The sequence below is a fragment of the Rhinolophus hipposideros genome, assembly GCF_964194185.1.
Source record: "Rhinolophus hipposideros genome assembly, chromosome: 2".
NCBI classification, from domain to species: domain Eukaryota; kingdom Metazoa; phylum Chordata; class Mammalia; order Chiroptera; family Rhinolophidae; genus Rhinolophus; species Rhinolophus hipposideros.
In genome coordinates this window covers 62,948,216-62,970,255 of record NC_138048.1, presented here as the reverse complement: position 1 = coordinate 62,970,255, position 22,040 = coordinate 62,948,216, and the positions used below count along the sequence as shown (strand labels likewise).

At 38.8% G+C, this 22,040-nt stretch overlaps 1 protein-coding gene and 1 pseudogene across 3 annotated transcripts in view; both read right to left on the bottom strand.

Moving 5' to 3' along the window:
- Window positions 1–6,571: 6,571 nt before the first annotated feature.
- The window catches only part of MCCC1 (methylcrotonyl-CoA carboxylase subunit 1), a 58,912-nt gene continuing 43,443 nt past the window's right edge, over window positions 6,572–22,040 (bottom strand). For both annotated transcript variants that reach the window (XM_081076292.1, XM_081076293.1), the window contains exons 13-19: window positions 20,536–20,752; window positions 19,044–19,130; window positions 14,351–14,400; window positions 11,707–11,844; window positions 10,342–10,449; window positions 8,503–8,574; window positions 6,572–6,918 (exon numbers count right to left, since the gene is read on the bottom strand). In XM_081076292.1, coding sequence (XP_080932418.1) covers window positions 6,790–6,918; window positions 8,503–8,574; window positions 10,342–10,449; window positions 11,707–11,844; window positions 14,351–14,400; window positions 19,044–19,130; window positions 20,536–20,752 — 801 coding nt within the window. In that variant the 3' untranslated portion in view covers window positions 6,572–6,789. The remainder of the gene's footprint in view (window positions 6,919–8,502; window positions 8,575–10,341; window positions 10,450–11,706; window positions 11,845–14,350; window positions 14,401–19,043; window positions 19,131–20,535; window positions 20,753–22,040) is intronic.
- Window positions 7,344–7,929, bottom strand: LOC308508897 (destrin-like; annotated as a pseudogene). The gene has a single exon. The product of its transcript is annotated as a destrin-like (transcript).

Below are 22,040 nucleotides of genomic sequence, written 5' to 3'. Positions count from 1 at the left end.
TTTCTGGATATTCTGAAGGTTGGTGTGAATATCTAGGAGTGCTTTTTGAGATCCTCTGTTGAAAGGTGCAACAGAAGTACAAAGTATTACTACTAACACTGTAAATATTTTAACGATAAGAGCAGAAGTGCCATAGGTAGGCAGAACATAGATGCACATTTCAACTTCTAATATTCCTAAGAGAACAACTTAAGGGTTAAGAACAGTAAGGGTTAAGAACAGTAAGAGTGCAAGAGTGATAAGAGAAGCCAATTGTGGAGGGGGGAAAAAAAGAGAGTGAGTTCAGCTAAGTAAGAGGCCTCCCTACTCTGGGCCCAGCAGAGGTGGCAATGCCCACCCAACCTGAGGCTGAAGCCAGACACAAAAGCTTCCCCCAACACACACATGCCTGACAAACGATGCGGCAGATGGAGCAAGTGCAGGCCTAGCCTTTCTGCAAGAGGCAAGCTGCTTCTGAGTGTGCTGTTGTCCCATTCATACACCCTCTCTAGGACACGCTAGCCTGGAAGCTGACTGTCCCAGAGGGAGGGCATGATGGCGGCTCCCCCGCAACCCTGAGCACCACAATCTGCCTATAGTTGACAGGTGCCTGGGTGACACTGGAGCAGGCTAGAGCTGGGGGAGGGAGGATGCCTGTCCAGGCAGGGTTTTTAACCCCTGTGGGACCTGGGAGTTTTGCTGACAATAGTAACTAATGGGTAAATTTAGAGCAGTTTCTTAATTGTTCTCAAGCAGCAACTGGAGTTAGAAATTAATAATGACCAGTTGAATATAAATGATGTTCCAGACACAGGGCTAAAGGCAGCCTCTCCATTTTCTCATTTAATCTCCAAAGCAATCCAATGAGGTAGTGCTGCTACCCCCATTCTCCAAGTTAAGTGCAGTGAGATTAAATGGCTTGCCCAACACACTACTGTAAGTTGCAGAGCAATGCTATGTGGCTTCACCAAAGATTAAAAAGCAACCACCAGAGCTCTTAAATTTGTTGTTTTCTAGGTTATTATAGACCTGAACACATTGTCCCAAGAATGCTGTTGTTCAAGATAAGGTTCCAGACTGCTCTCTTCCAATATATGACTCAGGTTTTGATTCATGCCTACGAATGGATCTTATCCCAAAGAAGAGCTACACGGAAGTCTAGAAGATGTGTACCGAGGTCTCTCTTCCCTACCAGACCGACCAGCCAGGCTTCCATATTTGATGCCTCTTTTGGATTCACCGTCTCCAGCCACACTCCACTTTCCGATCTGTACTCCAGGCTGTAAACAGAAATAACTTCAAAACACTCATCCATTTGAAAATCTCTGGGCTCCCAATTGCCTTTAGAATGAAATCTTTCCCTGCTGGGCGGCCACTTCCCAGGCCCACTCTGCCACGCCCTCCGTGGTCCAGCTCAGGCTGGCATTCTCTGTGCCCCAACACAGCGTGCACTTCATGCCTTCCTGCTATTATTAGCCCTTACCAGTTCCTCTCCCTGTAATGGCCTTGTCTTACCTTCTTTCTCCATCTGGCAAATGGCTATCCCACAGTGCCCAGTTCAGATGTCACTGCCACTCCATTAGCTTCCTGACCCAACGTAGAATTTATTACTCTATTCACCTGGCCCACCATGGCACCCGGTGCACACGTATATTACTTACTATCAATCAATTATACTACCTTTTTTTATGTGGCTGGATCCTGTTTCCCATTAATTAGGGTGGGGGTGGAGGGGCGGGCAAACACTATTTCTTATCATCTTTGTTTCCAGAGGCCACATGGTATACAGCAAATGCTCTCTTTTAGGAGAAACAGATGCAGTATGTGCACAGGAACTCTGCTCACCCAGCACCACAAATGGCGATGACCTTAAAGAACTCCACGAGGATGTGGGTAAATGGGCGAGCGGGCTTCAAATTCCTACTGCACACATTGTCACCTGTGATCAACGGTCACTTAACACTGAAAGAAACCCTACCTGTTCCACTGAAGGCTATGAGCGAGGGCAATCAGCAACCCCAAATTTTTACCAGGGCACCTTTGCTTTTCCCTCTTGGAAATGATGTTTGGACAGGTGAAAGGACTCTGTTGCTGAAAATAAAATTTAAAAAGCACTAGTTTGGATGACCGAGTCCTTTACTACCGCAAACTTCTTCCTAACTAGGTTCCAGCCTCTAGTCTTTTCTTCCTCCATCCAACTTGCATATTGCTTCCAGATGAAATTTTTAAAAATATAACTTAAAAGTACAAAAAGTGTAAAGGTAACATGCCAGTTATAAAACACAACTGCATAATAAGTATAACCAACCAACCATGCAGCTCTACAACTGGAACATTCATAGTAGCTTGTCAGTATGTACCACACCTATCTCAACCATATGCCTCACACCTCCAGCTAATCACTGTCTGTAACTTCGATTTTTTTTATTCTACAGTCATGCATCGCTTAACAACGGGGAAGCATTCTGAGAAATGCGTCATTAGGCGGTTTTGTCATGCACAAACATCATAGAGGGCACTGACACACACCTAGGTGGTACAGCCCACTGCACACCTAGGCCGTGTGGTACAGCCTGTTGCTCCCAGGCCACAAGCCTGTACAGCATGTTACTGTACGGAATACTGTAGGCAATTGTAACGTAATAGTATTTGTGCATCTAAACATAGAAAAGGTACAATAAAAATATAGTATAAAAGACAAAAAATGGTACACTTACCATGAATGGAGCTGGCAGGACCGGAAGCTGCTCTGGGTGAGTCAGTGAGTGGGGAGCGAATGTGAAGGCCCAGGACATGACTGTACACTGCTGTGGCTTTATAAACACTGTGCGCTTAGGCTACACTGAATTTATTTTAAAAATTTGTTCTTCCTCCAATAATAAATTACCTTAGCTTACTGTAAGTTTTTTACTTTATAAACTTTTTTTAAGTTTAAAAAACTTTTGTCTCTTGTAATAACTTAGCTTAAAACAAACACATCGTACAACTACACAAAAATATTTTTTCTTTATATCCTCATTCTATAAGCCTTTTTTTCTTTTTCTTTTTTTCCACTTTTTAAACTTTTTTAAAAACTAAGACACACACAACTTAGCCTCAGCCTACACAGGGTCATGGTCTCCTCCTCCTCGTCTTGTCCCACTGGAAGGTCTTCAGTGACAATAACATGCATGGAGCTGTCATCTCCTATGGTAACACTGACCTTCTTCTGGAGTAGCTCCTGAAGGGCCTGCCTGAGGCTCTCTGAAGAGGTGTCACTCTTTTCAGAAACATATTCATGGTGGTTTGCTTGGTTTGTTTCTTGTTTTTCATCACAGATTCGCTTGTAAGCAGATAATACACCATAAACATTCCTCTCTATTAATGAAAACCTTGTAGTGTTGAGGTCCATGTTCTCAAACTTTTTAAGGAGCTTGATGTCTGCAAAAGCTTCTGCTAACCCCATTCAGTGTGAGTTTCCTTGGGTCTTCTTTTCCTTCTCCTGCACTTTCCCTTTCTCTTACCTCTTCATCAGTGCCTTCTGGTTCCAGTTCCAAACCTCCTCACAAGTCAGTTCCTCAGGAACTCCCTCTAGGCGCTCCTCACTGTCATTCTCACCCACACCACAGCTTTGTTGATTTTTGCAACCTTTGTGCTATGATATTACGATGGGTATGACACCAGCTGATAGGAATTTTTTCGGCTTCATTATAATCTTATGGGACCACTGTCGTAGATGTGGTCCGTCCTGGACCAAAACTTCATTATGCAGCACATAACTGAAGACACATATATAACACTATGTTGTTGATTTTGTTGATTGTGGAAGTCTGTAAAGGTAGTACCGTACTGTGTATCTCCCGAAACATGCTATTTCACTCAGTATATTGATTCTAAGATTCATCCATGTTGATGTTCTTAAAGCTTTTGTTGTTGTTACATAGTATTCCAGCGTGTGCCACACCAGTTTTTACTTACCCCTTCTCCTGCCAACCAAGTCAGATTGTTTCCAGTGCTTTGCTATTATGGGTAATGTGGCTATGAACCTTCTTGGTGCACAGGGGCATTTGTGCATTTCTAAAAGTGGGATGTTGTTAGGTCATAGGGTATGCAAATGCTCAACCTTGTGAAATAATGTTCAAGTTTCTTAAAGGGGCTCGAGTTGCCAGATAAACTTTCCCTGCTAAAAAATAATTCAGTGTAACCAGTACTTGGCAAGATAAAATCCAAACCTGCTATTCCATCTGGCCCCAACCTAAATTTCACATCTTTTTCTTAGAGTGTGGCCTCCGCCCCAAGCACTCCCATCCAGTTGGACAAGTCTACTCCCGAATATAGAACCCACTTTGCTCATTTTCAACAATGTAGCCCTGCTCCCTCATTTCTAGGCTACGACTCTCACTCTCCATTACTGCCCCTGGGTTCTCCTTCCTTTATGAAACCTGTCTTGATTTTACCTGCCCACAGAATTTTCACACCCCAGCTCCAAAAATACCTGTTTTCTGCACCAGTCACATGACACCACTCTTCACCTTTACACACATCTTAGGATATTGAGTTTCATGTTGCCTTATTGGAAAAATGAACATTCTAAGCTGTGTAATCAGATTTATTTGAGAACTCAGCATTTCCAATTTTAGTATTTGGTAACTTTCTCACTACTCTCTTGACAATGGAGTTGCTTCCTTGGCAACCAGGAGATAGATTAATTGATTTTGGACTTCATATTTCCCATGCAACTTTTGACATGATTATGTCTTATTTTCCCAATTAAATCATAGGCATCTTAAAGTACAGAGACCATCTTTTATATTTCCTGGTATTCCCCAAAACATATAACAATCTATGTATGCAGCAATAATTCATTCAACAAATATTTAATACGTTAGTGGATACATGAAAATGCAGAGGGCTGAATATCTGTTCCTAATTGTGACAAACAGAATATAAACAAAAATGAAGAAATATAATTGAGTGTTTTGTTTTCCTTAATGAAACCATGAAAAAAGTATACAGCACAGTGAGGCTTTCTACATTTACTTTCTGTAAAATTATTTTTTCAAATTTATCCAAATAATACATTCTAGCATACAGTACATGATTATATATACATAAATTTGTAAGTTTGTGTATGTGTGTATATATACATATATATAGTCACATACAGCAGAACATTTCAGTCAGTCATGGACTACATACATGATAGTGGTCCCATAAGATAACAGAGCTGAAGAATTCCTATCGCCTAGCTGTCACAATGTCAACGCACAACCTACTGTGTTTCCCCGAAAATAAGACCTAGCCGGACAATCAGCTCTAATGCGTCTTTTGGAGCAAAAATTAATATAAGATCTGGTATATTATATTATATTATATTATATTATATTATATTATATTATATTATATTATATATTATATTATACCCGGTCTTATATTACAATAAAATAAGACCAGATCTTATATTAATTTTTGCTCCAAAAGATGCATTACAGCTGATTGTCCAGCTAGGTCTTATTTTCGGGGAAACACGATATGTGTCTGTGGCAATGCTGGTGTAAACAAACCTACTACACTGCCAGTCACATGAAAATATAGCACATACAATTATATACAGTACATAATACGTGATGATAATAAACGACTACCGTGTTTCCCTGAAAATGAGACCTAGCCAGACAATCAGCTCTAATGCATCTTTTGGAGCAAAAATTAACATAAGAACCAGTCTTATTTTACTATAAGACCAGATCTTACATAATAATATAATATGTAATATAATATAATAATATAATATATAATACTGGGTCATTATATTAAGTTTTGTTCCAAAAGATGCGTTAGAGCTAACTGTCCAGTTAAGTCTTATTTTTGGGGAAACATGGTATGTTACTGGTTTATATATTAACTATATTGTACTTTTAATTGTTAGAGTTACTCTTTCTACTCATAAAAAAGTTTGCTAGAAAGCAGTACGTCATATTATGCTACAGCAGCTTCATTCATCTTGTATTTATTGTATCTCTTGATTGCAGCATTTTTACGTGTTTGATTTACTCTCATGCTGTTTTGTAGTCACATGCTGTAGAGGCTTGTAGCCAGGAGCAACAGTCCACACCATACAGCCGACACGCGCAGTAGGCTGTACCATCTAGGATTGTGTAAGTGTAGTCCATGATGCTCGCACAATGAAATCACCTAACGATGTGCTTCTCAGAATGTACCCCTGTGGATAAGTGATGCATGACCATATATATATAAATATATGAATATAAATATATAAAAATATATTTGTACAATCTTAAGAAGTACAATAAAAGCAGAGGCACTGTAGACAGAAACTTTCCAATCACAAACACAAGAAATAACACCCATGTTGTAAGCTCCCTAATACTCTAGTGAAAACAAAATCTTGACTGAGTTTAGCTCTGTCATCTGTCTCTGAAATATGTTGCTGTCCATTTTCATCATGATTGTAACTGGAAAATGATTCATTTAGTTAAACGACCTTTCTCTTCCATTCATTCTCTTCTGATAAAGTTGCTGCCCAACTTCCTAAAAGATACCACACTGTATAAAATCTGAGGCAGAAATAAGTCACATTACTTCCAATAAAAAAAGTATAATTCAATTTTATTAGTATGAAATAGAGACAATTTATTGTATTTATGACCCAAGTGCATGATTCTTAAATATGAAAGGGTTTTAACATAATCATACAATCGTTTAGTAAAACTGCTGTTTATCAGACTCCAAGAAAAGCAGGAAGGCACTTTCTCTTTCTGGTGCAGAGATACTATACTGAAGATTGCTTTATTGGCTATTTGATGCAGTTCATTCTACTTCACTTTTGTCAGATTCTTCTTTCTCAAACTCGACTAAAGGAGCATGTCTGTTGGCCTGAGAACCTTCTTTGTAGAACACTTTCTTGATCGTGCCATCCTTTGGAGCCTTTATGGTATGCTGCAGAGACACAAGACACGACAAACAATGGTTGCAATACTAATGAAGACCAAGCGTGTACCAAGTCAAGAAAGTCAGACGGAAAGTGAAAAATGAAGTCAATTGTTTGGATAGTTTGTTGTCTGTCAGTGCTTCCCCACTCTTTTCATGTCACAGTACACAGAGAAAACAACATGGTGTGCTTAGGGTCGACACACCTGTAAACCCATTCAAGGTCACTAAGTGGGAAGCTCCCAAGTTTCACAGGAGAATCTCACTTGGGATGCTTTTAAAAACAACTGACCCTTGGGATCTACTCTGCGAGATCCCAATTCAACTGATCCGGGGAAGTAGTTCTTTTTTGTTTTTTTTTTGCCTGTGTTTGTAGAATATTTAGTTTACTGTAACAGATGACAAGACAGCTCTCCCTCCATGAGACCCTGGCCTAAACATATTTGCTTTCCTTATACAGCAAGAGAATAACATTAAACATGGAAGCTTTCAGTTTGTGGCACTGAATGACGAGCTACACAGGGTATCCTTCAAAGGCTGTTGTGATCCATTCAGCTTATTAGCAATACAAGCCTTTGAGGTCTTCTGGCCCATTTGCTTGACATTCGTGTTTTATGCCTTGGAATTTCTTTTTTAATTGCATTCTTGGAGCTTGCATAGATCATTTTACTTTTCAGAGGTGTTAGCTCTGGTGCTCTCCCCCCCTCCCCCCACACACAAACACCAACTCCTCTTTTCTGGATTCCTTCGTCTCAAAGCTTGTATCATACAAGGCACAGTGACAATCTTTCTCAGGAAGCATTCCTGCAAAACTCTTCAAAGGCTCCATTATGGTCACACTAACAACTCCAACCAAGATCCCTTTGCCTTCTTCTACAAGAATGCACTTTTGTCTGCACTGACACAAAAAATGACAGCTTTCTTTTTATTCTTGATTTCTTCTGGTGTGGAACACTTCTGAACTTTCACGTCACAAAAGATACGACATATTTCATCAGCGACTTGCACTCCCGAGGCCATCATCACTGCGGCGGTCACAGGGACGCAGACAAGGGAACAGGCTGGCTGCGCCAAGGCGCTGAGTCTGCTGAATGTCCTTGTCACAGCAGCCAGAGGACAGACTGAGCACGGAGGTGACATAGGGCATGAGACTACTAGGGGGCGGAGCCGCTGGCAAGTAGTTTTTTAAAAGCTCCCAGGTGACCGTAATATGTGGTCAGGGTTGAGAACTACTGGCCTATAATTCCCAACCACCTAAAAACCCAAATAGCAAATTTAATATGACTGAGGTTTTCACTTTGTTACTGATGGTTGCCACCCTAGGTTTGGCCTTAGAAAATACCCATAGTTAACATTCAGTTGGGTTACTGCCTGAATCTAAGCTTTTGATAATTTCATTAAGTTCGGAATCAAATGACAGGTGCGATTTCACAAAATTTAAGCGAGAAGGATGGTTTAGTTTTGTTTCCTGCAGTTAATGCTTCATCAATGCATGGCTCTTAATATTTAAAAAGTACCAAATAAGGCAAAAGAGCAGTTAGGTCTGATAGGTCCCAAAGTTTACTTGGCAGCTGAACTCATGATTTCACTTACCTCCATTTTCATGGCGATCATAACCATTAGAGAATCTCCAGCTTTTACTTTGTCTCCAGCTTTCACAAACACCTAGAGATTCAGAGTGACAGGTTAATACTTGAAGACACAGAGGTCCTTCGTGGCCCAGAGCTGATATATACAGTAGTACCTCGGTTTTCGAACGTCTCCATTGACGAACATTTCGGTTTATGAATGCCATAAATTTTATGGATCTCTGGTATCATTAGTAAAATTCATGCTAAATTTGCAGTTTCAGGGGTTGATATTAAAGGTCTGGAATGGATTAATCCACTTTGCATTACTTTCTGTGGGGAAACTGTGCCTCGGTTTTCGAATGTTTCAGAATTCGAACGGACTTCTGGAACGGATTATGTTAGATAACCGAGGTACCACTTACTGTAAATGTACACAGCAGAAGTAAGAGTCAATGTGGTTGTCTCGTCTGCCAAAGATAAGTGTGTTGGCACAAATCAGAGACCTGCAGGTCGGTCTGGCCTCACTGGCACTGTTATCAGTGGGAGACATGACTTAGCTCCCCCTCCCTACCCCCCAAGTCATCTAGTTTTCCTTGAGACAGAGGAATAAGTTTTATGTATCTTGGGACCTTTTTGTATGTTCATGAATGCACAGACAACAAAGCACCAATAGGAAGACTACTATAATTAAATGTCTACACCACAGGCAGGGTAGAGGGTCTTGCCCAGTTCTCTAGTTTTTAGGTTGTCTAGGATAGTGTTTCAAGTCTTCGTAGCCCCATGTAGTAAATGTATAGATAATCTTTATGTGTAAGAATTAAAGTGATTGGCAACCCCCCAAAACTCTGTTTTCCTTTTCATACGTATAAATGAACTCATATATCCCATTTGGTCACACTGTCTTCTTGGTTAACACGGTTATCAAGGAGTGTGATGTATCCATGTCACACAGAGGAGTTAGGTTCTAAAGTCAACCTGTAGAACCAAAATTGTGAAAAATGAGAAACAGCCTTGAAAGCCCCAGAAATCACTCAGTGCTGGGTGATGCTTTAGTGTCAGATGAAATCAATGGTCTGGGTTTATGGGCCAGCTTGGGGGAAAATATACATCTCTGCACACCCTGTGTAGGACGCTCACGTTGTGAGAGGCCTGTGGGAATGGAGGCTGAATGCGCTAAAGGCAGAGAAATTTCCCAGCTCACACTCCCTACGTAGCAAACATTTCCAGAGGGGAACGGTTGATGAAATCACTCAAACTATTTAAATAGTTATTTTCTTCTTTTAGGATTTACCAAGAATATGCAGTTGAATTTTTATGACTTAAATGCATTTGAGGGGACTCTACTATATTCAAGTATATAAAAGGAGACTACTAATCTATCACCATTTGAAGGTATATCAGTATGGACCTTACTCTGAATATACACTGCATTCAACACCAAATCATTTTGTTCTTCACCAATACCAGCCTTTCATACACAGATACAATTATGTACATTAGGGAAAAGTCATTATTTCATGATAAATTGTTCACTGTTAAATTTAACATTTAAAAAAAAGACAGCCCTTTTGGATGATGCTTGGTGAATATTCTATTTTAATCACGAAAAGACAATTTAAATTATTTGTACTTTCATGGAAATTCCCACTTTCAAAAACAACAGTGTTTATCATAAATTAGGTAAATGGGCATTCTCATTGAAGACTGTAATACAGAATTTGAATCTATCGTAGAGTTTCTTGATTTCTTCAAATGGATGCTTTTCCAATGAGTAAGATTTAGAAAGGGAAAAAGAATACATATGACAAAGTTCAACAAAGACATTTACCAGACACTATTCTACATACATTCACGTGATTACCTTCTCAATGGTTCCAGCCATAGGAGCTACGGGACCTCCCTGAGTTCCTTCTGAAGTCACTGAAGACAAGTATTTGGGGACTGGAATGTCAATCTGAACAGTTCCTTCCTATAAATAGAAAACAAACCAGACATAAAATCAAGATCTTATCCCTATAGTTTTACTAATATACCTGAGGTTATGATTGTTTTCAGGTTATCTGTTCAATGTTAGTCACCTTTACTACCAGGGTTTTAATCTAGCTTTGTGACCCTGAGCAAATTACCAAATCCCTCTCAGTTTTGGTTTCCCATTGTAAAGGACTGATGGTATACATGCCTCAGAGAGGATTAAAGGAATTGATGTATATAACTTTAGCCACCGTCTGGAAGCCATTTTTAGTAGCCCACTATCAAGTGCTTAGTCTAAGTCAAGAACTATTCTTAAGAGTTTTATATAGTATATAAATAATATCATTAATTGTCACAACAATCTTATAAGGTAGGTAAGGTACTGTTATTATTCCTGTTTATAGATGGGGAGACTTGAAGCTCAGCGAGTTTAACTTGTCCAAGGTCACATAGCTACTCAGTGGTAGGACCAGGATTTGAACCAAAGCAGCTTTGTATCCCAGAACTGATGCTCTTCACCACTCATGCTGCCTCTTCAATCACATTGCTATAGCATATTGACTATGGAAAGGAGTGCCTGGGAAAGTGACATCATCCTTGACTCCATATACAGTAGTTTAATTACTGGAATACTAAGGCATCTCATCACAAAGGACTGCAATCTTTAAGACGGTTCCGAAATGTGAGAAGACTGTAAGAGGCAACAGTATATTTGATAATCCATTCTCTTTCTTCTGGCAGGGCAGAATGCTAAGGTCTCCCAATAAACTCTCAACCACATCCATTCAAAGCCTGCCGCAATCATCCAAAAGAACACCACTAACCCCACCCACCTTCCTACTGCACACCTTCCCCACAGGAACATCTGGTTCCAACTCCTCTCCCAACAGTCACCTTCTCCCACATCCCAGGATTCCAAGTACCAGAAGGATGGTGGTTCGGGAAAGTGTTCAGGCATCAAATCCCTGAGAGACCGGGGCCCACTGAGCAGGGAGATACTCTTTGGCAAGGGCATGAGCACATATGTCAGAATTAAAAAAGAAAATGGATATGTGTCTATCGATGAGAACCCATGTGAACAAAGAATGAGAGAATGCAGAAATGTGGCAAAGAAACAGAGTGGAGAGGGAAACAGAGAAAAGGTCATTGTACTGATTGAAGGAAGCGGGATCTTTCTAATCTCTTTCAATGGGATGCCTCTGGTCAAGCAATTTTTTCCCAAATCCCAAGTGTTATTATATAGAAGAGACATTACCATGGAAAAGAGGTAAATTGTGTTTTCCAGGATAATTAGCTTAGCTTTACTAGCAACTCCATTAATAGAACATTTCAAGTAAGTGCAATCTCCTTCATTGTAAAGATCACCAAGGACTTGGAAAATTTTATCTTCAATCTGAAACAAATAAACAAACAAAGATCCTTAAAATAAATGAATAACCCTACAGGGTTAATAAAATCAGAATCAGTTCTATACTATTTCAATAGTTTCAAAAGGTAACAGGTAAAATGTTTTTTAAAAAAAGTCATGTAGAAACTTTCCCCCTAATATTCATAAACAAAGCACTCTAGATAGAGACAGCAGTAAGATAATTAAAAGAAAACAAAAAGTTATATAACATATCTATAGCACCATAATGCTACAAATAAAGGTTCATGTAAGAATAGCAATAAAAATGTGAAATAGAAATATAAATCAAATTAAGCAAAATTATTAAAATTTGGTTGAGTGCATTACATGTTAGTATTCATTTCTGAGTACCCAAAGTCAAATTTAGTTTTACTGTGCCAAAGTGAGTAATGAAAAATGCCAGAACCACATAATTAGATGCTATTTCTTTTATCTCACTAGCATGTAGATCCAATTTATGGGTTTCAGTTATGATTTAAGAAGAAAAATTAGCTGGAGTTTGACCACAATTTTCTCACTCTGAGAGAGAGTGCCAAAGAACAGATTTCACACTTCAATATTTCAAGGAAGATGACAAAAGGACATGAAACCTTTCTGTTCTAGAGAATGTTTTTTTCCATATACACTCAAGAAAATTTTCCCTTACACACAGAAAATCCATTTAAATCCTCTCTCTCTACTGTTCATCTCAATTCCCATGATTTTAGTGTCAAAGTCCTGTGGCTATTCTTTTCAAATATATTATGTAACCTAAGGTGAAATCGGTCACACTGCAGTATTTATACATTGGTTCTCATCTATTCTAAGTTAAATGTGACATTTCATTCTGCTTTGTAACCTACTAAAACAGCCATTTGAATTTTGTGAAATTCTCAGGACATAAAAGTTAGATTGCGAACAGTTTGTTCAAAGATTTAGAAAAGCACATTCTAAATTTGTGAATGTAGTTCAATGAGCCGATTAGAATAAACCTGAGATTTACTTTACTATTTACCAAAAGACAAAAAGGAGCTCCAAACCAGAAGTACCAATATAAATTACAACTCTCATATACTAAAGGACATGGAGTTCCCAGTTTTTCTAAATCTCAGAGAAAGAAAACCAATGTGTCTCAAAGTGTTGGGAGATACAAAGCACATCACTGATAAATCCATTTTGCAAGATTTGAAATCTCTTAGTTCATATTAAAAATTATTTATTCTATTCTCTGAATTTGTACGTTACTGTAGGAATTTGGTTGAGTTCTTACATTAGTCATTAAGGAAATGCAAATCAAAACCATAATGAGATATTACTTCACACTCATTAGGTTGACTGTTATAAAAAAGAAGAAAAAGAACCAGAAAATAAATGTAAGCAAAGATGTAGAGAAATTGAAACCCTTGTACACTGTTGGTGAAAATGTTAAATTGTGTAGCCCCTATGGAAAACAGTATGGTAACTCCTCAAAAAGTTAAAAATAGAACTACCATATTTATGATCCAGCAATTCTACTCCTGGATATATGCCCAAAAACTGAAAACAGGGTCTCAAAGAGATATTAGTACCCCTACGTTCATAGTAACGTTCTTCTCAGTAGCAAGGTAGAAGCAACCCAAGTATCCACCAACAGATGAACAAATACACAAAGTGTGGAATACACAGTCAATAAAATATTATTCAGCCTTAACAAGGAAGGAAATTTATATACATGATACAACATGGAAGAACTTTAAAGACACTATGCTAAGTGACATAAGCCAGTCACAAAAAGACAAATAATGAATGATTTCACTTACATGAGATATCCATAACAGTCACATTCATAGAGACAGAAAGTGAATGGTGGTTGCCAGGGGCTGGGGGGAAAGGGAGGAACAGGGTGGTGGAAGGGAGGGGTGTTATTGTTTAATGGGTACTGAGCTTCAGTTTTACAAGAGCAGAAAAGTTCTGCAGAAGGATGGTGGTGATGGTTATACAACAATGTGAATGTATTTAATGCCACTGAACTGTGCACTTAAAAATGGTTTAAATGGTAAATTTTGTTATGTATATTTAAAAATACACATTAAAAGTAATAAAACATAAAAATGTTCTCATTGAATAATAAATATTAATAGATGCAACTAATATAAACAAAAGCTCTTTGGGGAGTCTCAATAATTTTTAAGAATGTGCAGCGGTCCCGAGACCAAAAAGTTTGAGAACTGCTGCTTGAGATATAAATACTTGCACACACTTTAGGGGTTCGACAGGTGTCTGATTCAAAGCTATTATTTTTTGCCAACTTGTTATTCTTAAAGGAACCACAACCAAAATGAGTAAACAATCAGAAACTGTCCAGGGGATCATTTCCTCAAATTGGTCTGAAATAAATGCCTACGCCATCCTCCTCACTACAGACATAATGATCAATGGCTTAAGAGAAACCAGAGAGTGAAAAAAGACCATGATCAGTGTGAGAGAGACCAGGTTTAGCCCTGAACTGGAGAACAAAGCCAGTAAAGCTTACCTGCATGCTATATGACCCATCCTGGTTATATGTTACAGCTATGGCTACATCTTCAGGGGGAAAACAAAAATTAAGAAAAATTAGAAGACCTTCATTTATTCAATAACTGAAATTCCTAACATCTCATTTTCAACCTAAAGATAACTAGCTGTGAGGGATAGCAACATCTTTTAATTTCCTGGCAATAAAAATGAAAAACAAAACAAAACAAAACAACCAAACTATTAGGCGCTTTTCAATAAAGGTGAAGTTCAAACTTTTTTAAAAATGGAGTTTTAGTTCTTTTAAGGTCGCAGGCTATTTTAGATATTTTCTCCTCCACTAGGAAAGGCTTCCGTGTTATAGAAAATGCAATTAATTGGGAAAGAGAAGTTCTGGTGTAAGACCCAAACCTGCCATCTGTGGCATGATCACCTCGGTGATCTTGACTAAGTCATTCAAAATCTCTGAGTCAATTTTCTGATCCATTCTGACCCATTAAATGAGTATGAGAATGTAACAATGATTAAATAAATGTGAGATTATAAACTGTAACAGACTATACAAATATATTATACAATATATCCGTATTATTATGTGACTACAGAATTGGTTAAAGACTATCCTTGGAGATGGCAAAACTTTTGCAGGGTAGAGAATATAAACCGAAGTCATTTCATCCAGTCCTGACACTTCAACCATCATTTTGATGCTGCCAGCTCAAGTCTGTTTCCAGCCCTGCTCTTCCTTCTCCAGAACTCTGGTTAGTGATTCCCAGCTAGATGTTCCATCCGTACTTGAAAATGAACATGATTTCTCTCCTGACCTGTGAGCTCCATTCTCTCCTGACCTGTGAGCTCCATGACTGGCATGGCTAGTCTTCTGTCATTCAGGTTTAAAATCTGTCATTCTTGCCTTCAACTTCTCCTATGCTTTTCACCTCCAATAGTCACCACAAAGCTGCCAAATTCTTCCCTTTGAGTACCTGTCTTATGCATTTCTTCCTTTCCATTTCCATCAGGGAGATGGCCTTAGGCCTGCCTGCCTCTGAGAGGGTCCTTCCAGGACTTCTTCCTGTCTCAACCCTTCCAGCCGATGTACCTAGTATGTCCCCACTACATTCCACATACTTGGCCTTGAATCGAGAGCACCAAATTCGCAGTCTTATTTCCTATCCTTCGTCTACATAGCCCTATGTCCAACCAAATGGGGAAATAGGCCAATCAATATTCTCCATACGCGTCTCGAGCCTTCCCCTCACTGTGCCTCTTTGCTTTCTCCTCCTTCACTGCATTGCTGGTCCCCAGCTGCACCCACTGAGACCCTGCCCCTTGTTCATAGCAAGCTTACTTGGGAAGAGCCTGTTCAGGTAGAATGAATTCTCTCTCTGAACAGTTAGACTTCTGCATATAAACACTGGTATGATTCTCCACTCATCCAGTGTATGATAAAGTGACTTCTCTCTTTAAAAAATTGCAAAAATAAAAAGGTTTACAGGGCCTGAAAGACCTCTTTATTGCCCAGATGTAACTACTATTAAACACTTGAATGTGTGAATCCTTTTGGACTGTTTAAAATGCACAGTCACGCTTGTATTTTTCTTTTATAAAAATAGGACATTGCTATACATTGTTCTGCAAACAACTTTATTTTAGTTAACATGTGACACGCATATCTACCTTGTCCTTTCAACAGTAGCAAGGGGATCGTTTAATAATGATGATGATGACAGCTAATGTCTGTTGACTGCTTGCTATATGCCACACAATGAGCTAAGTGCTTTACGTGTTGTTTCATTTAATATCTACAATAACCCAAGGAATCCATCACCATTGCCAACCCCCTGTATGGCTGCAGACACTTGATGCTTAGCGTGAGTTGCCCAAGGGTGACAGACAAGAAGGGAGCCAGAATTCAAACCCACACAGTCTAACTCCGGGGGCTGTGTTATTAACCACTATGCCATCCATTTCCCAACACACACTTCTTCTTTGCCAAGTGGTAAATTCCTTAAGAGAAAAAAACAGGGACAAAGACATTTTTACTCTTCTTCACATTACTCAGAATATCTATTTTTTCAAAAATTTTGTACTGAATGGATGAATGAATGAAACTTCCCCACCCTATATCTTGTCAATATCTTTAACCCTTCTTAAGAGAAAATGCATCCAATTATGCCTGAAAGATCAGTTTTCTTTCAATTTACAAAATATGAAAAGAACTTAAATGACATGAATGTCAATAGAATCATAGTAAAGACACTGCCAGGAAAAGTCTAAATTCAATCATAAATTACAGGGTAACTCAATCTGTTCCTCCCTCCCCTAGGTATCACCTGATCCCCACAAGAGAATCTTAAATATCCTCTTATCTATGTAATAAAGTATGGAAGTCTGCATGATGCAGTGTTAGGTAAGCACAGGTACCCCGAAATGTGGGTTCAAATTCTGGCTCCACCAATTATTTTTGGTGTGATTTTAAGAAAATTATTAATCTTTCTAAGCTATGGCTGCCCCGTTTATAAAATTGACACTAGTAATAACACCAATTTCATTGGCCTGTTCTGAGAAATGCAAAATAAATTAATTAATGGAGAGAGCCTAACACAGTGTGTGACATATACCATTCAGTAAATCTCAGCTATTGTTTATTATTATTATTATTGTTATTATTATTAAGGGGAAGGAAGGGTTCTGTGACACATGGCCACTAGTAACAAAGGGAGAATATTTTTCAAGCCTTAAGTATTTAAAATACTTGATCATTCTTACTGAGATCATTAAGAGCTGGTTCTATTTTAGATTTAGAAACTGTTCGGGCCCTTAGACCTCCTGTTTCATGCACTGTCCTATTCAACCACGGCCACTGCTGATTAGCATAACACTTCTGAAAGCTACATTCTATAACATTCAGACCTGGATTATTGTTGAAAAATACTGCCCAAAAGATGTAGTGAACAGCCATCTTGTTGGCTTTTCAATTATATATTTCTTTAATTCAAATTTTAAAAAATTCCAAGAAATGCAACATAATTCAAAACACCATTCAGTGATTTAGTGACGATCCATGCCAAATAACACAATTGGCTCATCTGAATGATAAGCACACATGTGATTTTTCCGTTTCATTTAGGTTAAAGAGGCCACTGAAACTTTGTTGCTACTGGTACTGGTATTTAGGACTCTAGAGTAAGATACTTCCACATTTTGGAGGCTGTTTTTTAGGATGAAATGAATAAATACACAAGCATAAAATGGATAGGTTAATCATTTGCAGAATAATACTCTATAAGGCATCTTTGCAAACTTTCTTTCCAAATACTCAATGTACTTAAGGTAATGATAATCTAAGCTCAGGATGAAAAAACACCTAAGGAGTTATAACTCCATCAACTTTTGTGAACAAAAAATTTGTTAAGACGTGAATGGATGTCTACATATCAGGGGTGCCAAAAAAAATGTATACAAGTGGACACTTTGCTCAACTTTGCTCAAGCAGTTGTTCGCAGTAATCCGAAGTGTCTGGAGGCAGATGGTAACCACTTTGAGTACCTCTTGTAATTGCAGAAGTCAAACGTGACTTGTATTCATCTTTTGTTATCAATATATACTGAGTGTTACAATTTTAATACAGTTTTCCTTTCTTAAAATGTGTATACATTTTTTTGGCACCCTCTGTAGAGTTGAGGTAAAGAGCAGGGTGCTGTGATGAGCTGGCAGGAAGATTCTGTTCTACCTGGGAGGCACCTTATAACAGAGCTGTCACAGGTCAGTAACACCTCTAACACCTCACACCCAAGGTTACCCAGCCTGCCCACCTCTGACTCTGCCCTCATCTGGCTCCCAACGCAAACTTCTGTGGCAGAAGGGATACCACAGCCAGCTATCACATGATTCTTGTCCCTCTGGTACATTGCTCCAGCCAGAAATTTATAAACTCTGGCTTAGGTGTCAGCCTCTCCTGACTTCAGTTATAATAAATCAGTCCCTGAGCCTACTGAAATTAGTTTGCAACCAGAAATCAGTTTTCCACTGGAAAAGTGGTGGAAATAGCGCAGGAGTCAAAGTCAGAAAGACTGGGTGTCAATCATGGCTCTGCCGCTGACTAGCCTCGAGTAAGTCATTTCACCTTCCCTGCCTCAGTTTCATTGGCCACACGTGGGGGTAACAGTGACTCCCCCTCATCAAGCTGTGAAGATAAAAACTTAGATGTGATAATAAGGCACTTAATAAATTATGGCTCTTTCGTTGCCTACTTCCTCCTGAAACGCTGCCTGAGCAGTTGGCGATCTTCCCTCTTGGAGCAGTGCTCGATGTGGCTTTTCTTATTTAAAAGTGATATTCTCACTGAAGAAAACTTGCAAAGCAAAGAAAGTACAAAGAAGTGGGGGGAAAAGAGATCACCTCAAATCCCACCACCCAATGGTAACCCCCTAACATTTTGGCAAATTTCATTTAAGTCATTTTGTTATGTATGCTTTATGACATATTTTTAGAATATTTGCAAAATATAGAAAAAGTGTAATGAAGAAAAAGAAAAATCATTGACTCTACCACCCAGAGCCAATGAACTCTGATCAATTTGGCATACTTCCTTCCAATGTCTAAGAATCTTAAAAAAGGTTAATTGACTGACTGTGGCCAAGCTGAATCCTTTTTTTCAGGTAAATGTAATATATTTCTATAAAGCACACTTCTAATAAAACATTACTTACTGTTTTTACCGTCCTTAAGAGTCATGTTTCTGGTGTACGAGATATTCAGTCTTCTTCCACTGCTCGATGCAAAAGGAGAATATTGATCTAGAAAAAAATTCAACAACAAATTTATAAACATCAAGCCAACTACATTTATACATTACAAAAGAAAACATAAAACACAATACCTACACTGGCAACTCAAATGTGTTTTCTTTGTTCTTCTCATTGCTTTAAATTTACATTACATATTTTGATTTACATCTGAGGAAATTTCACGTGATAAATCCCAGCTTCTCTTGAAAAATGAGAATATTTGCAGCTTAAACTCTCGTCCTCTGATAGCATAAGCGGCACAGGGGTCACCCCTTTCTGATAGGGCTAATGCATCCAGGTCACCCAAATCTCTACCACTCACTATTTTTCTTTTGCCTGGCCTCTTTTATTCTATGTCACTGGTCCAGCCCCGAGGTTTTTCAGTGTGTATTCTCTGTTGGACAATACCCAGTCGTAACAGCATAGCTAAACTGAAACAATTTATTCTGAAGCTTATAAATTTTACAAAGGTGAGAGCAAGAGAACACCCCATTCTAAAAATGCTAAGCACATGGTAGGAATACACTATGGGGCATATTTACATGCATTTCATGAAAAAAATCTTTTTTTTTAATTGGGAAACAGCCATGGTCATTGGTTACATATTGCTTTCATGCTACAATGGCATAATTGACTCTTTTTAAGGAGGGCGCAGTTCCCAGTGACCCAAGTGGGGATCGAGAGGGCAACCTTGGTGCTACCAGCACCATGCTCTAACCAACGGAGCCGACCGGTCACCCCTAGATGAATTTCATTTAATGGAAAAGGACAAAGTGACAATAGAGCACTCATCTCCTAAAGATGTAATTATATGTTTTAAACTTTCAATGTAACTTTCTTGAATAAATCTAGAAATTAATGATCCTAAAAGTAGGATCCTACAATAATACAATAATCCTAACAATAACAAAGAGAGAAATGGTTTCATTTTTTTTTTCCTGTTTGCTCCAAAAGTCAGTTAGCTTAAGTAAATATTATGGAACAAGTTTGGGAGAGCTCAGGTTTTGCTCAACTTAGAGGGAAGAACTTTTTAATGGAGAACTGGATAAAACTGTAATAAGCTAATGAATTTTCATTATGAATTCCTAGCTTCCTGAGGCCACACGTGGTGAATAAAAGAAGCTGGAAGGGATCAGTATGGGCTGCGGCAAGAACTAGTGTTTGGTTGAAAGGAAATCCATCCTGACGTTGTTAGGTGATTAGTTAAGTTACATTTAATGGGTTAAAAAGTATTTATGGGGGCATCCATAATATCCAAAGGGCTCTACTTCATCCCCAAAACCACAGTAGCAGAGGATGGTGTCGATCACCGAGAGAAGAAAAGGGAGGTAAGAGTGGCATCAAGAAAGAAAAGCACATTCAATACTATGAATAGAATATTGACAAACAAACGAAGGAGAAAAGCATTCCACACCTTGTGTCTGAATTTTGAAAACATCAGACATAGCTTTCTCCTTGAGGATGAGACCCAGAGCTGCCTGGCATAAAAACTCTTTGGCTGCAGCCTTCCGACCGGGCAACAGTGCTTCACGGTGTTGAGGGATGAAATCAGTGTGCACGTTCCCAGCTGCAAACTCCGGGTGGCCAGACAGGCGGAGGAGGAAGTCAATGTTGGTGTGCAGGCCGACGATCTAGGGGGAGAACAAAGCCACATCCCCAAGGAGTGGGGAAAAGAGCCCATTCATAAAAACATTCCTATGGCTTCTGCTAAGTGTTTTCTACCAGGGACAACTCTCAGGAAAACAAAGCAGAAAAACCCCATGTCACCATCACTCTATATCTGGACTTCACATTTAAAACATTTTACTATAACAAAGAGGACACAGCAAATGGTGTTACTGTAGGTAGTGGGGAGACATCTAATTGACTCAGGTTAGGAAAGCAATCAGTATTAAGAAACTTAAATGAGATTTATTTGCACGATATTGAAGACCTGCTGCTCAGAACGCTCCCACAGCAGAGGACGACTGCAAACAGAGGGCGGGATTACTACACTGGGGAGGGGATAGGAGTAAACGAGTTTCCTTCCAACACTAAAATCCAAAGTTTACACACTGATATAAAAATAAAAAAGGCATAAAACTTAACCCAAATCCACCCAATAAATGGAATCATGGGTAAAATCAGTTATCTGAGCCTTGGATTCATTCACTCAATCATTTAATGGCCATTTACTAAGCACTTGCAGGTGCCAGGCTCTGATCCAGATACTGGAGACACAGTGGAGAACAAGACAAAGTCCTTGCCCTCACAGAGCTACATTCTAGGGACAGATAATAAACAATATTTGTAAACAAATATCTAATATTATGTCAGGTGATATGAAGAAAAATAAGGCTGGCTAAGAGGACAGAACAGCAACGGGTTCTATTTTAAATGGGGCAGCCTTGAAAGGGCTCTGAGGAGGTGAGCAGTGGCTGAGGACCGTGAGGAGGGAGTCCTGTAATCACGTGGGGGAAGAACAGTCTGGAAGAGAAAATACGAACACATGGCTCCATACTGTGTGTCTAAGGAATGGAAAGGAGGCCAGTGTGGTTGGAGTCACATAAATCAGAGATTTGATCAAAGTAATGACATATAACAATTTGAATATCATGGATTAATAAGAAATCTTCTATGAAGCTCAGACAGTTACCGTGTTTCCCCGAAAATAAGACCCAGCCAGACAATCTGTTCTAATGCATCTTTTGGAGCAAAAATTAATATAAGATCTGGTGTTATATTATATTATATTATGTTATATTATATTATACTATATTACACTATATTACATGAGACTCAGTCTTACATTATAGTAAAATAAGACGGGGTCTTATATTAATTTTTGCTCCAAAAGACGCATTAGAGCTGATTGTCTGGCTAGGTCTTATTTTCAGGGAAACACGGTAGTATAGAACTTAACTGCACCAAGAAAACTAA